Source organism: Acanthopagrus latus, chromosome 9 (genome assembly GCF_904848185.1).
Source record: "Acanthopagrus latus isolate v.2019 chromosome 9, fAcaLat1.1, whole genome shotgun sequence".
Classification (NCBI taxonomy): Eukaryota; Metazoa; Chordata; class Actinopteri; order Spariformes; family Sparidae; genus Acanthopagrus; species Acanthopagrus latus.
Window position 1 is genome coordinate 27324270 of NC_051047.1, and position 13142 is coordinate 27337411.

General features: G+C 42.3%; 1 protein-coding gene across 34 annotated transcripts in view; it reads left to right on the forward strand.

Moving 5' to 3' along the window:
- Window positions 1-529: 529 nt before the first annotated feature.
- Window positions 530-13142, forward strand: part of clasp1a (cytoplasmic linker associated protein 1a) — an 80900-nt gene continuing 68287 nt past the window's right edge. For 18 of the 34 annotated variants that reach the window (XM_037109835.1, XM_037109827.1, XM_037109831.1 and 15 more), the window contains exons 1-2: window positions 532-725; window positions 4646-5392. In XM_037109835.1, coding sequence (XP_036965730.1) covers window positions 5195-5392 — 198 coding nt within the window. In that variant the 5' untranslated portion in view covers window positions 532-725; window positions 4646-5194. Of the gene's footprint in view, window positions 726-4645; window positions 5393-13142 lie in introns of all 34 variants that reach the window. The other 16 variants (XM_037109837.1, XM_037109856.1, XM_037109842.1 and 13 more) reach the window with 4 other exon arrangements.

A 13142-nucleotide genomic window follows, 5' to 3' on the forward strand; every position in this document is an offset into this window, starting at 1 on the left:
CCAGGACAGTAATATTGTAATACACAATATTGATAGTAAAAAATAAACAATAAAATAAAAAGTAAGAAATAGAAATAGACTCACATACATGCATGCATACATACATACATACATTCATATTTATCTTTAAAGTGCACCTTTAAATACATGTAATTTCACATACTTTATCATATTTTATTGAAATACTCCCCCTATGGATGACTTTCACAGTAATATTTTAACATGATATATCTCTGCTTTTACTCACATTTACACTAAATATAAGTACCAGTAACATTACTTGAGTAAATATACTTGCAGTATATTTTCAGGACGGTTTCTCTGTACTGTCATTTTGTCTTGAGCTCCACCTTTAACCTTTAAATCCTCACTCTCAACATTGTATATGTAAATACTGAACACTTGTAGGATCCAAACCACCACCCACATACCTCACATGTCCAGTAGATGTCGCTAGAAGTCGCCTTTTACCACCGACGGGGCTTTTTTTTTTTTTTTTTTTAACATTGCCATGCGACAGTTTTCCAAGTGCCAACATCATCCCTGGATCGACTGCGCATGCGCACGACGATCCCATTCTTGTCCTGCAGGCAGAATTCCGGGTGGAGAGTGTGAGAGAAAGAGAAAGACAGCAGAGATTCTGAGGCCGAAACACTTGTCTGTCCACGACCAGAGGACAGGGAGCTGCGAGTCCGGAACCGGCTGCGGTGTTCGAGCAGGATATGGTGAGCGGAAACATGGAGGATGTTTGGGGGGACAGCTCCTCGCCTCCTTGTCACATTTTCTTCTCTTTGTGCTGCTGCCTGTCTGTTAACTGACGTTTCATTGAAAGGAGAGGCTAGAGGCTAGCGTTAGCTTGTACTCCCCAACACACCTAACACACTGATACACTGGGAGGGAGGTGTTTTTTTTTTATTTTTATTTTTTATTTTTTTAAAAAAGCTTTTAAAAACAATAAAGAGAATTAATGTTTCACAGCTGGAGGGGTGTAAATTCATGAGAGGCGTGTGTGTAACGTTAGCTGTCATGGGGGCTCCTTCGTTGGGTATTGCTAGCAGTGATGGTCAGGCTGTGAGCTAGCTGGAGCTAACGATGGAAAAAAGAAGAAGAAGAAGAGGTGTGTGTCTGTGTGTGTTTCTACTGTGTGTGTGTGTATGTGTGTGTGTGTGTGTGTCAGGGATGAGAGGCTTGTCAAAGTGAAAGTGGTTCTGGTCCGAACTGAACAAAGAGGATGGATAAAGACAGGTGATGTCTATAATCAGACATCATGCAGAATCAGATCTGTGTCTTTGTTGAGTTTTCATGGCTTGAAAATTAACAGTTTAAAGCTTCATAATTATAATAACAGACCAAACAGTGTCGTCACCATACTGAAATGTTCAGCCTCGATACAGAACCTTAAAAAATATCGATATCTGATACCGATTTCAAAGTAAATTGATTATTAGAATATACATATAAGGAGGCTATTACATGACAACGACATACAACTTGTCTTGGCTTGTACTGATATTCAGCTTTTGGGGCTGATAGTAAAAAAAAAAAAAAATATCCAGTTGAATCTTTATTGTCTAAAATGACATCAGTGAAGTGAAACAGGAAACTTTACTTGAAATGTAATAATCATTAAGCAAGCCACGTTTTGTGTTCTTTAAAACCAAAATGTCATGTTGGTTGATATCAGCAACATATACGCTGACACCAATATATATCTATCATCAGCCAATATGAAAAGGGTTTGGTTTTTATGCCAAAAATGTTTCTTGGGGTGATTTGATATTTATTATTTTTGGAATGAAGCATAATAAAAATGTGTTTTTGCTGAATTGTCATGGCTTAAATTGACCAGTTTAAAGAGCCTCAAAATATTAAAGATAGACCTTACAGTGTTGTTCTTCCACATACGCAGTAGTACTCACCTGTAAACACATTTAATGCAAGAAATAGGTGAAGTTACCTGTTTATGTACAGTAATTGAGTAAAAATACTTAATTACTGCCCATCACTGTACTCATGCACGGCCTTACAAGGGATGCAGGTCGGAAATTAGCCTTCAGCTAGGCGCCCTTTGCACATCTGATGCAATACCTCTCCTCAGGTAACACAATGTTTTGTTAACAAGTACATTTAGCAATTATTAACATAGTCAACTAGTGCAAAAGGAAACTTCTCACAGAAGTTGTTGTTTCAACAGGAGAAAGTATTTCACACGTTATGGCTCCAAGAGGGTCATAGTCCGTAGAATCTGGCCCGTATCTAGCTGTTCTGAGATTAGCAGGTTTGATTTTCACCTCCCAGAACAAAGGCCCGCATGTGATAGAGGCTGGTGAAGCATTCCTTTCTGCTAGATAATCTTGTCACACAGAAAGCCCGGGGTTATTTGAAGTGAAGAAGGCCGGTCAGCATATGATCCAGCAGTCTAGAGCCGGAGCAAATAAACACCACAGTGACGTCCTCGTGTCTTGATCTTTCGGAGCTCAGCCCCCGTGTTTCCACGGCAGTCGCTGGTTGTCGGGCTGAGCATGCTGTCAGAGAAAAGGGGGGTGTGTGTTTGGGTTGGGAGTTCATCCAGAGCTGTGATTCAACTGTCTGGTTTTCTTGTTTTTGATTGTTGATTTCCCTACAATCGCTGATTCCCGTAAGCACGTTTGTTGTTTAAGCAGCACTGTCTATAATTCTCATCAGTGGCTGCTGGTGTGTGGCTTTGCATAATTAACTTACTCAATGCTCTATTTGGAAGTCCCCTGAAGTTCTGGGGACTTACTTACACTATAACCAAAAGTATCCACCCAAACATTAGACCCATATGTGATTATTTATGGACCTGCTGCTTTAACAGTCTCAGCTGTTTTTGGTAGGATTTTCCCAAAGATTTCTGCACCCTGGCTTCTGGGATTTGCTTTGATTCAGCTACAAGAGCATTAGTGAAGTCCTGTCCGGATGTTGGGCAATAAGGCCTGGCTCACAGTCAGTGACCCGGTTCAGCCCGAAGGTGTTGGATGGGGGTTGAGGTCAGAGCTTTGTACAGACCAATCAATTTATTAAATAACAAACTGGGAAGGACTTTACTTAAATGGAACTGACCTTGTGCACAGGGGTATGGATGGGGAGGGGGTCTATCGATCCTCAAGGACGTTCACAATCAATTACTCAGGTAAATCATAGAGATTTCTGTATTTCAGTCCTTCTACTTCTGCTTTACATAACCTAATTTACGAGCATATCCAAGCTTCTGCAAGAAGGTAGCGAACTAGATGCTGAGTGGACGAATTACTTCACAAAGAGAGTGAAGTGGGGGCTGTGGCTCAGCGATACAGCGTCTTGTTATTGGAAGGTCGCTGGTTCGATTCCCCTGGTCTGCATGTCAACGTGTCCTTGGGCAACACCAAGCTGCTCCTGATGTGCTGGTCAGCACCTTGCATGGCAGCCACAGCCATCAGTGTATGAATTTGTGTATTAATAACTGCAAGTGGCTTTGAACAAAAGCGTCTGATAGATATAAACAAAGCTTTTCCTTCCTGAAAAATAAACTGGGTTCTTTGCAACAAATCAATCAGAAAGCTCCAGCTGGTCCAAGATGCTGCTGCCAGTGTTGTAACAAGACGTGAAATACTATTCCTTGTCCATAAATCACTGAACGTGTCGGGTCCTAGTAACTTGTCAGATCTTTTGACACAGTATGAACCCTGCAGACGTCTCAGGTTGGGCGGTTCTGGATTACAGGCTGTTCTTGGAGTGAAAATCGGAACAAATTATCACAACAGCTAAAACTACAGACAATGCTAACCTCTTTCTGTCCAAGCTGAAGATTCACCAGATCACCACTGCTACTTATTAATTTCCTTTTATATCAAATGTGTTTTTAAGTTTGTCTCTTTATAGTTTTTATTCTGTGTGCTGCTGATTGTGTTTGTTTGTTTTTATGATAGTTTTATATGTTTTATACCTTCTTTCTTGTGCCATCACCTATGTAATGTCACTTTGTGTTACCTTTGGCTATATAATGTGGTATAAAAATACATTTCCCTTGCTTTGTCTTTATCCTGGTGGCTTTTTGCAGGTTCAGCAACTTCAAATAATACTTACCAAAAATAAACACATCAATAAAGGATCTCCATGAAATAAAATAAACCCCAGCATTTCAGATGCTTACGAGCAACCTCTGGCAGTGACTACTAACAAAATGTAAGATTATTAATTCATTAAGTGTATAATGGAGATGTTAAATCAGATAAAATGATGCCGGGTTGCCAAGCCTGACTGGATCCACCAGTCAGCCTTCTCTTTCCTGAGAGATTTTGTGCCCTGTGGTAGTGAAAGAGAGGTTTACTGATTGTGCTATGAGCATTTACCTCATAATAACAGGCTAAAGCAAGTTTAGGGTACGTTTTTTCAGTTTAATATCTATGGGTTTTGAAGTGTTGGTTGTACAAAGCAATTACTGTGGTCATGATTCAAAAAACAATTGTTGGAGGCCTCCTCATTTGTTTCCGAAACGTCCTTTCTGAAACAACTCATTTGTGTTTGTTCACTCTCGTTTCACGTAAAGATAAGAATGTACCAGGAGGAATCAGTAGTAATGTTATTAACTTTAGAGATTAGGTAATTAATTGACTGTGTTCTGTTGTTTTTTCTGCTCCTGTAGGGCTCTCCAGGGCAGATCCCGGGACAAAACATGGAGCTCTAAGCTAGCCTTCTCTCCATCCATCCTCTCCATTTGCTGCCTTGCACGCCGCTCGCCAAAACCACCTCTTCTACCCCTGCTGTAGCGGTTTGGCTCAGACTCCTCGAAGAGAAGACGAGGGGGAAAAAAAAAAAAGAACCCAAGTGGGAGGGAGTAGTAAACTTTCCCCAGCTGCTGTCCAGACACACACATGCTGCATTGCTGCCATTCCCCAAGCCCTGCTCCATCCATCCCTAGGGCACGGCCACTAGCTTGCTAGCGAGCTAGCGCTTCACACAAAGAGGAGGCCTGTCCTCTGGGATAAAAATACAAACAGACTGTGTACACTTGCCTCTTCTTTTTTTTTTTTTTCCTCCCCTTTTCCGGGTCACCCATTAACTGGGGCTCCTTTTGTTTAGCTGTCATTCCCGCTGCTTTGAGCAGTGGAGGATTGCTAGTAGGCAGTCAGTTAGTCATTCATTCATCCAGGCAGACTGAGGAAGCCTGAGGAGTTGGTTATCAGAGGCCAGGATGACAGAGCCCAGCATGGAGAACTGCCTGGCCCAGGTCCTGCAGAAGGACATGGGCCGCCGGCTGCAGGTGGGTCAGGAAATCATTGATTACATTTTGGACAAGGAGAAGTCCCACGACCTGGAGCAGGACCAGACGGCACTGGACAAAATGGTGGATGGAATCGCCAGCTCGTGGGTCAACTCCAGCAACTTCAAGGTAAACTCCACTGATGAAGCAGTGAACTACAGGGATCATGGGACAGTATTAGCCTCAAGGTCCTGACACATTGAATGTTGGGCTGTCAGTGAGCGTCTGTGGTGCAAGTTTTTGCGGTGTGTGCCAGGCTGTTGGCACTCGTCAGCCCTTTTCAGTCAGCTGAGCTTGTTGAGTCTGCCGCCGAGCCTGTTGGTGAGAGACTTCCCTCGGATTGGCTGTTCAGCGAAGCGAATCAGTGCACGAGAAGAGAAACAGTAAAAGAGCCTGTTGCTGTAGCATCCATGATTTCACCCATTTTTAGTGTTATTTCTCATGATATTTTTTCGCCTCCACCTCTTCCCACAGCGCCATTTGACATTAATCTAGATCAGAAGTGGCTATATTAGCAAGAGTGTTGCTGCTTTTTGTCTTCCTGTTTCGATTTGTGAATGATGAATACAGACTACTGCCACCTGGTGGTGTGGAGAGTTTTATCTCCACACACAGGCGCACAACGTCCGAGCTAGCTGGCTGTCGGTTGTACTCTTTGCGGTTCAACTTTTTGTCCAAGATACAGGCACAGTATTTTATTTGTTTATGCCGGTGTGATGTGTCCGAGCCCTAAATGATAAGTAAATGGCTTTATGGTTCCCCATTTATATCTTACTTTAGACAAAAGCACATTACTTGTGCATTTCTGCGTGGGCTTTATATTTTCAGTTAACAGCTAATTTTCCATCCGCTGATATTTTCTGTCAGTCGTGGACTCATAGATGTTGTGTTTTGCATGCTTTAAGTGTTGTTCTGCCTTTAGTTAATTCGGAAACGTCTGTTACGGCTCATTCAGCTGTGAGTTATGCTCACGTTGGCGATAAAGAGTGCAGAGCAACTGTACGGTTGTCTGATTTAAAAGGCTATCGATCATTTAGATACAGTCTGTTTTCAGTCAAAAAGAGCAAATGGATAAAACAACCACACTACAGTGAAAGCTTGTTGCAGAGCTCAGTTTCTTCATTGTGCAGCTGTATAATGGCCCGTTTCTATTTTGTTTGAGGAGGAATTTCCACTTTTTCTTACTGTTTGCTGTGCAGTAAAGCAAAAGAGTTCTCAGGCCCGTAACATTATTGTTTCCCCTCACCAAAGATCTGGATTACATTCTTCTTCTGTGATTGATTGTGCTTTATTTTGGAGTTCAAATTGGGGCACAATTTTATCAGACCCTGAATTGTGATTACATCAGCATTTCTCTCAGTGCCTAACCACGGGTTGCTTTCTCTGCCATGAATGTAAGAACACATTGTTTACTAAAGCTCTGATTTCATGTTGGGATATGCTGCTTTTGCTCTGTGTGGGCCTAAATATGTCAGAGATATCTGCCCGAACAAAGCCAAGCCTGCCCTCGGTGCCCTACATACGGTATCTCGGCGAGGTCGTGGAAAGCTTTTAGCTGGGTTTGTGTCGCTGCAGTCGCAGTGCTGTGATGCCACAGTACGTCGTGCTGGGACGCTAGTTTTTATGTGCTGCAAATTACAATGTGTGTGTTCACTGCTCTGTTTTTGTCCTGAGAAGTCTGGCACATGCCTGAGAGAGAAAACGATGAAGCCAGAGAGACCAGAGAGGGACACGGAGCAGAGGCTTAATTGGATCTGGCCTGGTTACAGCCTCTGGTACTGGAAGGCCCAAGTGGGCAGAAATGGGGCTTCACAAAGAGGAGTCAATACTTTGGGTAGCAGGCAAACCTGCCTACATTGTGCCAAACAAAAGTGTGGCCTCATTTTGGGTTTTGTTGTTGAATTTAAAATCATCTTTTAAAAATGCATCATGTCGTCTTGAATGTTGTAAGGACTGTTTAAAGGCTCCCTACCTGTTGTAGAAAGTGAGGCTTCAATGTCGTGTTGATTATTAATAAGTTCTCTGAAGGATTCACCAGCCTGTATTCACAAACAGTGCCTTCAGATAAGTGGTCAGAACTTCTATAAGGATGTGTTGTCACCACTGTACATCATTGGTGTGAAAGCAGTTTATTACGACCAGTGTTGACATGTCATGTTACATCTGATGGTTTTAAACTTTTCCTGTAATAGATAGTCTGCTGCCTTATCAATTGATTTTCTTTCATTCACTAATAATACATGAAATATGTTGGACATTTTTCCATTAGAAAACTGACTTAACCACTGATTTGATCTGTGCTTGATGCACAATTAGAGTAGAAGTAGGAACGATTGGAGCATTTTAATGACGGCGCTCCCCTCTGTTATCATTCAGCAATTGGCTCAACGTGATCCAAACCTACTGCAGCTAATATATTGATACAATTTGATCATATCAGTCTCTGCAGAATGTCTTGTCCTATTTTTGCAAATGACAAATTGCTTGTATTTTAGATAAATACATATTTTTTAACCTACAGTGAATTATTTAGATTAGAATATGATGATTTAGAAGGTCAGAAAACACAACAGCACTCTCTTTGTGTTTCCTGATGTCTTTTCTTGGAGCTGTAAATCTTGTGAATGATGAAGTGATTCGCACTGTCAACCTGTGGAAAGCAGGTGATGACATTTCCTTGTTTCAAGCTCCGACGGTGCTGATAGAGAAACTACTCGTGTAGTGCTGTTAGCCCAACAGGATCCCCAGCACAGGCTGAGCTGATCACTTGGCAACTAATGTGGAAACTATTTAGTTTGAGAGAAAGAGAGAGAGGGGGTGATGGATTCATTCACCATAAATGGAGCTTTGGGTGGGTGCCTCTAATACCAAGCAACTGTTTGAAGACAGAGCTTTACAGTGTTTTACACTCTCCTGACCTAAACTTCAGAGTCTACCCTTCTGTCATTCAGGATGTTTTCTCTGCTGCACATACTTCTTGTGTTTGCATAACAAACATGAGGTTGTGCTGCTGATGAGCTGACAGGTCAAGTGTAGGTGAAAACTCTGTGCAGAAGAACAGAATCGTAGTGTGTTCTTCATTTTGTAGCCCTGACCGGATGGAGTTTGATATCAAGTACTGCAAGTATTTTGATTATCAATGAATCTACCAGTTATTTCCAAGATAAAGTGATTAATGGTTTGGGCTATAAAATGTGAAAAATGCTCATCACTATTTCCCAAAGCCAGTGTGATGTACTAAAATTGCTGCTACTCTTCTTTTGCTGTCATTAAGGACAAAGAAAATCAGCAAATTCTCACATTTGAGAAGCTGGAACCGGTAAATGTTTAACATTTTACCTTTTAAAATTACTAAAATAATTGATATAGTATAGGGCTGCACAATAGATGACAGTTTAAAGTTGTTTTTATTGTTAAAAAGCAATTTGTCCAAATAGCAAAATCTGCTACTTTGTGTACTCCAGATGTAAGAAAACAATCCAAACACATGTTACACGATCATGATTTTTTTAAAATAAAATTGTAATGCAAAAATAATAATTCCCACTAATCATGAATCAATGTCCCATTTCAAAACAGTCTGCAGTTAATTTCCTTTTGGTCGACTAACCATTTGACCAACCACTAGTTTTCGCAGTGACACTGGTATCCATTGTGCCTCTGTGTCACCAACAAACACAGTTGTGGACCTTTTTATTTTCACTTTGTCACGTTAATGTTTTAGGAAGTTCTGTGTTTGAGCCTTTGTCAGCTTCAGCTTGCTTTAGTATGTTTGCATACTTACAGCTTTTGTTTGCTTATTCTCAGGTGTGCTATCTGTCTCAATACCTGTTCCAGCAGAGTTGATATGACGCAGTCTGACATACGAGATTATTATATATGATTTCATTCTATGCATGCAGCCAGACTTGCTCAGTAGGCTCCTGAGCACTTAAGGAACCCACAAACAGAAAAGCCAACTTTAGATTTCACGTTCATATCTCATTAAAATCCTGCAGAGCTCTTCTGAAATACCTTTGTGAAATATGTCCAGACAATGAATATGATGTGTTTCCACCATCTCCTCCTGAAAGACCCCAATACACAGAAGTGACTGTGAGGAAACACCGACGTTGAGGGCTCTTGTATTTGTTTGTAATGTCCTCTTAAAACGGCACAAAGCGTGATCATCACTGATCACTGCTGCCAGGCTATTCTGACTGTTTCTAAATGGAGCGATCGATGATTCACGCGCGTGTAATTTCAAATGAAGCGAGTCATGTGTGCTGTGGATGGACTCTTGATGCAGTTGTCACTCTCCAGAGCGAGCTACTTCTGCGTGCCCAGTGATCCATCTCAGGGTGTGTCGAGTCAGCAGCCACATCCCGGCTGTGGTTTCAGCTGCTAAATCAACTCGAAACAAGTCTGCATGCACCTAACGACGGGCTAATCGCAGAGGTGTGGTGATGGCGAAGCAAAGGAAGAGTGAGTGAGGGGCGGCAGCCTGAATTCGCTGTGACGGTTTTGTAGATAATCTGCAGTCTGCAGACACGGTTAAATTTAGTCTGGTCGATGTCTGAGTGTGTTTGTGGGTGTATCTGCTCATGCTGCATGCACAGCCCTGCTCGACATGTGAAGTGTTCCCTGTCTGCTCCATAATTGGTGCTTCATCCTGTATTGTGTCATGCAGAGACCACGCCCACCTCAACATTCAGACGTTTGCAGTGTGATTACATTCAGCACACTTGTGGATCACATGTTTATTCATTTCAGTTTCGCACTCTAATAAATTTCATGCATTTTATTCAGTACTCACACCTGCAGTACGAATCTCTTCTTTCTTTGACAGAGTGGTGAAACAAAGCTCCACCTCATTTCACTCACTCAGAGCGCTGTCTTCTCGTCACCCCTCCCATTCACCGATTTGTTAAGGTGTTAGCTCATCAAAGATGCAAAGATGACAGGTGCAGTACCTCTGTGACTGGAAGGAAAAAGCAGGGCTGCTTGGAAAAGCTTTGCAAGTCAGGCTACAGAACAGTGCTAACGAATGGTGCTAACAACAAATTTAGCAAAGCACCTGAAGGCGCCAAGACACCAGCCCTTCAAAACTTTCAAGAGGTTGGTGACAGCTTCATTTCAGCGACACTACAAGGGCGCCCCAGTGGCTCAGTTGGTAGAGTTTGCGACCCATATACATACATTTATAAATACCTTGCTGCAGTGGCCCATGGTTCGAGTCATCATCCCTCATCATCTCACAATCTTATTGTGTACTTTTTATTTCAGTTTTATGCTGCTCACTGTTGGATTGCATTCTGTGTACTTAGTAACTTGTTTATTTATTACTTTACCATTATTTATTACTTTTGTATTCCTTTCTCACTTTACTACTGTTGCACGACAATTTCCCTCGGGATAAATAAAGTTTTCTTGATTCTTGATTCTTGATTCTTGAATCTTGAATCTTGAATCTTGTTTTCTGTCATCTCTCAAGTTTACCTGTCAAAAAAATACTTAAAAGCAAACAAAACAGACAACAACACCACATGATGACCCAGTAAACTTGTTGGTTAGTATTTTGCCCTGTTGTTGGCACAGAAATATCTTTGGCATAGCCTCTTCGTAGGTGCTTGCCTTAAGTTGTATCTGTATCCTGAAATGTAACATGTTGCAACAACGCGCACCAAAACAACTGTGATTAGACCACTTGAAAGCATCACATTTTACAGCTTGTTGTCTGGTTCTTATTCCAGGGATTGTGACCTGTAGTTTGCCCAGTAAACACACCACACTCATTGGCTGTCGCAGCCCCTCCTGACCGGGCGGCTGCTGGCATCCTCATGGGTTATACTATCCTCGAGAGTCTCTGGCCAAGACAGAGAACAGTTCGATGGGGAAGCTGTCTCTCCACGAGCATCCCGATGGCAAATGCTGGCTGCACTGTAGCTGTTGTTTTGGCAAGCCGGTCGTTCTGTATGGAGACAAACAAAGCTGTGAGCGTAATGTGGGTCTGTGAGTTTTAAAGGGAGAAGTTGTCAATTTGCTCACCACTGCCAGTGACACAGGCACGCCAGCGCAAATGTATAAATGCTCACTATGTCGGCTTTCTGTGGAAAATATGTGCAGCCATAAATCAGCATTAAAGCTAATCCCCCTGAAAAAGATATCAGGCCTGAGAAATCTGACAGCAGACCCTCCTGTGTCACAGTCCCATCAATCTTTTCTGGACAGATTTAGCTTGTTGAGCTTCAGGACCACGAATCTGCAGTAAACAAACCGTAAACAAGGCTGTGATTTGCACACCTATCCTGCCTCCAGGACACCAGTAAGGCAGTTTGTCAGTAACCATCCATCACATCACTTCTCCCTTCCATCATCTTCTCCTCTGCCTCTCGCCGTGCAGAGCTGAGCCTGCGAGCCGAGCTGGTTCACTGATTGAATCAATGAAGGCTGGCAGGACTGGTTTCCGGGTTGACGAGCCTTCAAGTGATCGCTCAGACAACCTGGTGCCACCTGTAATGTTGTCGCTGGCCATGTCTGGGCCAGAGGAGACCACAGCAAGCAATTCACAGGAACAATCCTGCAGTACATGTTGTTTTAAAGACTTGGAAACAGCATTTTAACTGTTATTAAACATCTAGATATAGACGGACAATTCAGCAATCGTAATGTGGATCATGTGTAGAGCTGCAACAAGTTATCACTTAATCAGTTGATTATTAGAGTATTTTCTGGTTTCTTTTCACAGTTGACTGAATGACTTTGGGTTGTGGACTAAGTAAGACCTATGAGGATGTCATCACTGGCTTTGCGAAACAGTCATTGACTTCAACTCCATCTGTTTCCATAGGTAGATTCATTGTTTTCATTATTTTTCAGCTCCTAAAATTTGATAAGATTTGAATAAGATTTGCTGCTTTCCTGTGTCATTTATGACAGTAAATGAAGAGTCTTTGGGTTTTTGACTGTTGGTTTGACAAAAGAAGGAATTTCAAGATGCCACTTAAGGACGGAGGAAATAGCCCTTATGGTTTCTAGACGGTTGATAGACCAAAGAGCTCGAGCCCGTTGTTGACCATTTTCTTTCATGTGGGATCTTTGAAGTTTGATCAAGTGCTCAGAATGGCTCAAACTGTGAAAAATTGACTCTTAATCTTATTTTTACATCTGCCTCTGACCACCAACTTGTCATTTATATGAAATCCTGCTGGATAAACGTGAAGCATCATGCCTGTGTTCAGTTCTTGTGTCGGGCCTCTCCCGGGGTTTCAGTCAGCTCAGTTGAAAGTGTTTGTGATACGTGTCCAAGCTCGTGTTTCTCAGATTCGGGGTAGAGGACTGGTGGTGTCTTCGGGGAGCCATTGAGTGGCTGTTGAAAGGCTTTGTCTCTACTGCTCATCGCAGTTTACTGTTTGGTTTTATATAGGAGGGAAGTGGCCTTCCTTTTGAATTCTTACAACAGAAATAGCTGTGATCTCGGGTTTGAGGGTGCGCAGTGTTAGAAGCACGGTGCTGCAGACTAACTGGAGCTTACACAGGACCAAATCATAGTCTTTCTTCAACATAAACAAATCTCAGTTGTGTAATTGTAGGGGAGAGTTTCATGTGATTTACTTCCTCCAGGCGTTTGTTACTGAATCACGGTGGCAGAGTGCAGCAAGTAGCTTTCAGGGAGGAACAACAGCATGAAAATTAGACCGAACAGGAAAGACACGGCCTTTTGGTTCGTGTGAGTCTGTGGCTGAAGGCAGGACCGACCAGGTGACATCATCAAAGACTGGACGGATGATTAGTCGTATGGCGTTCAAACACTCGGGGGGGCTTAATGCTGCAGGGTGCAGCTGAATGACATCACTTTGAAGTTGTCCTCGTAAAAAAAAAAAAGAAAAGCTGCTCCTGC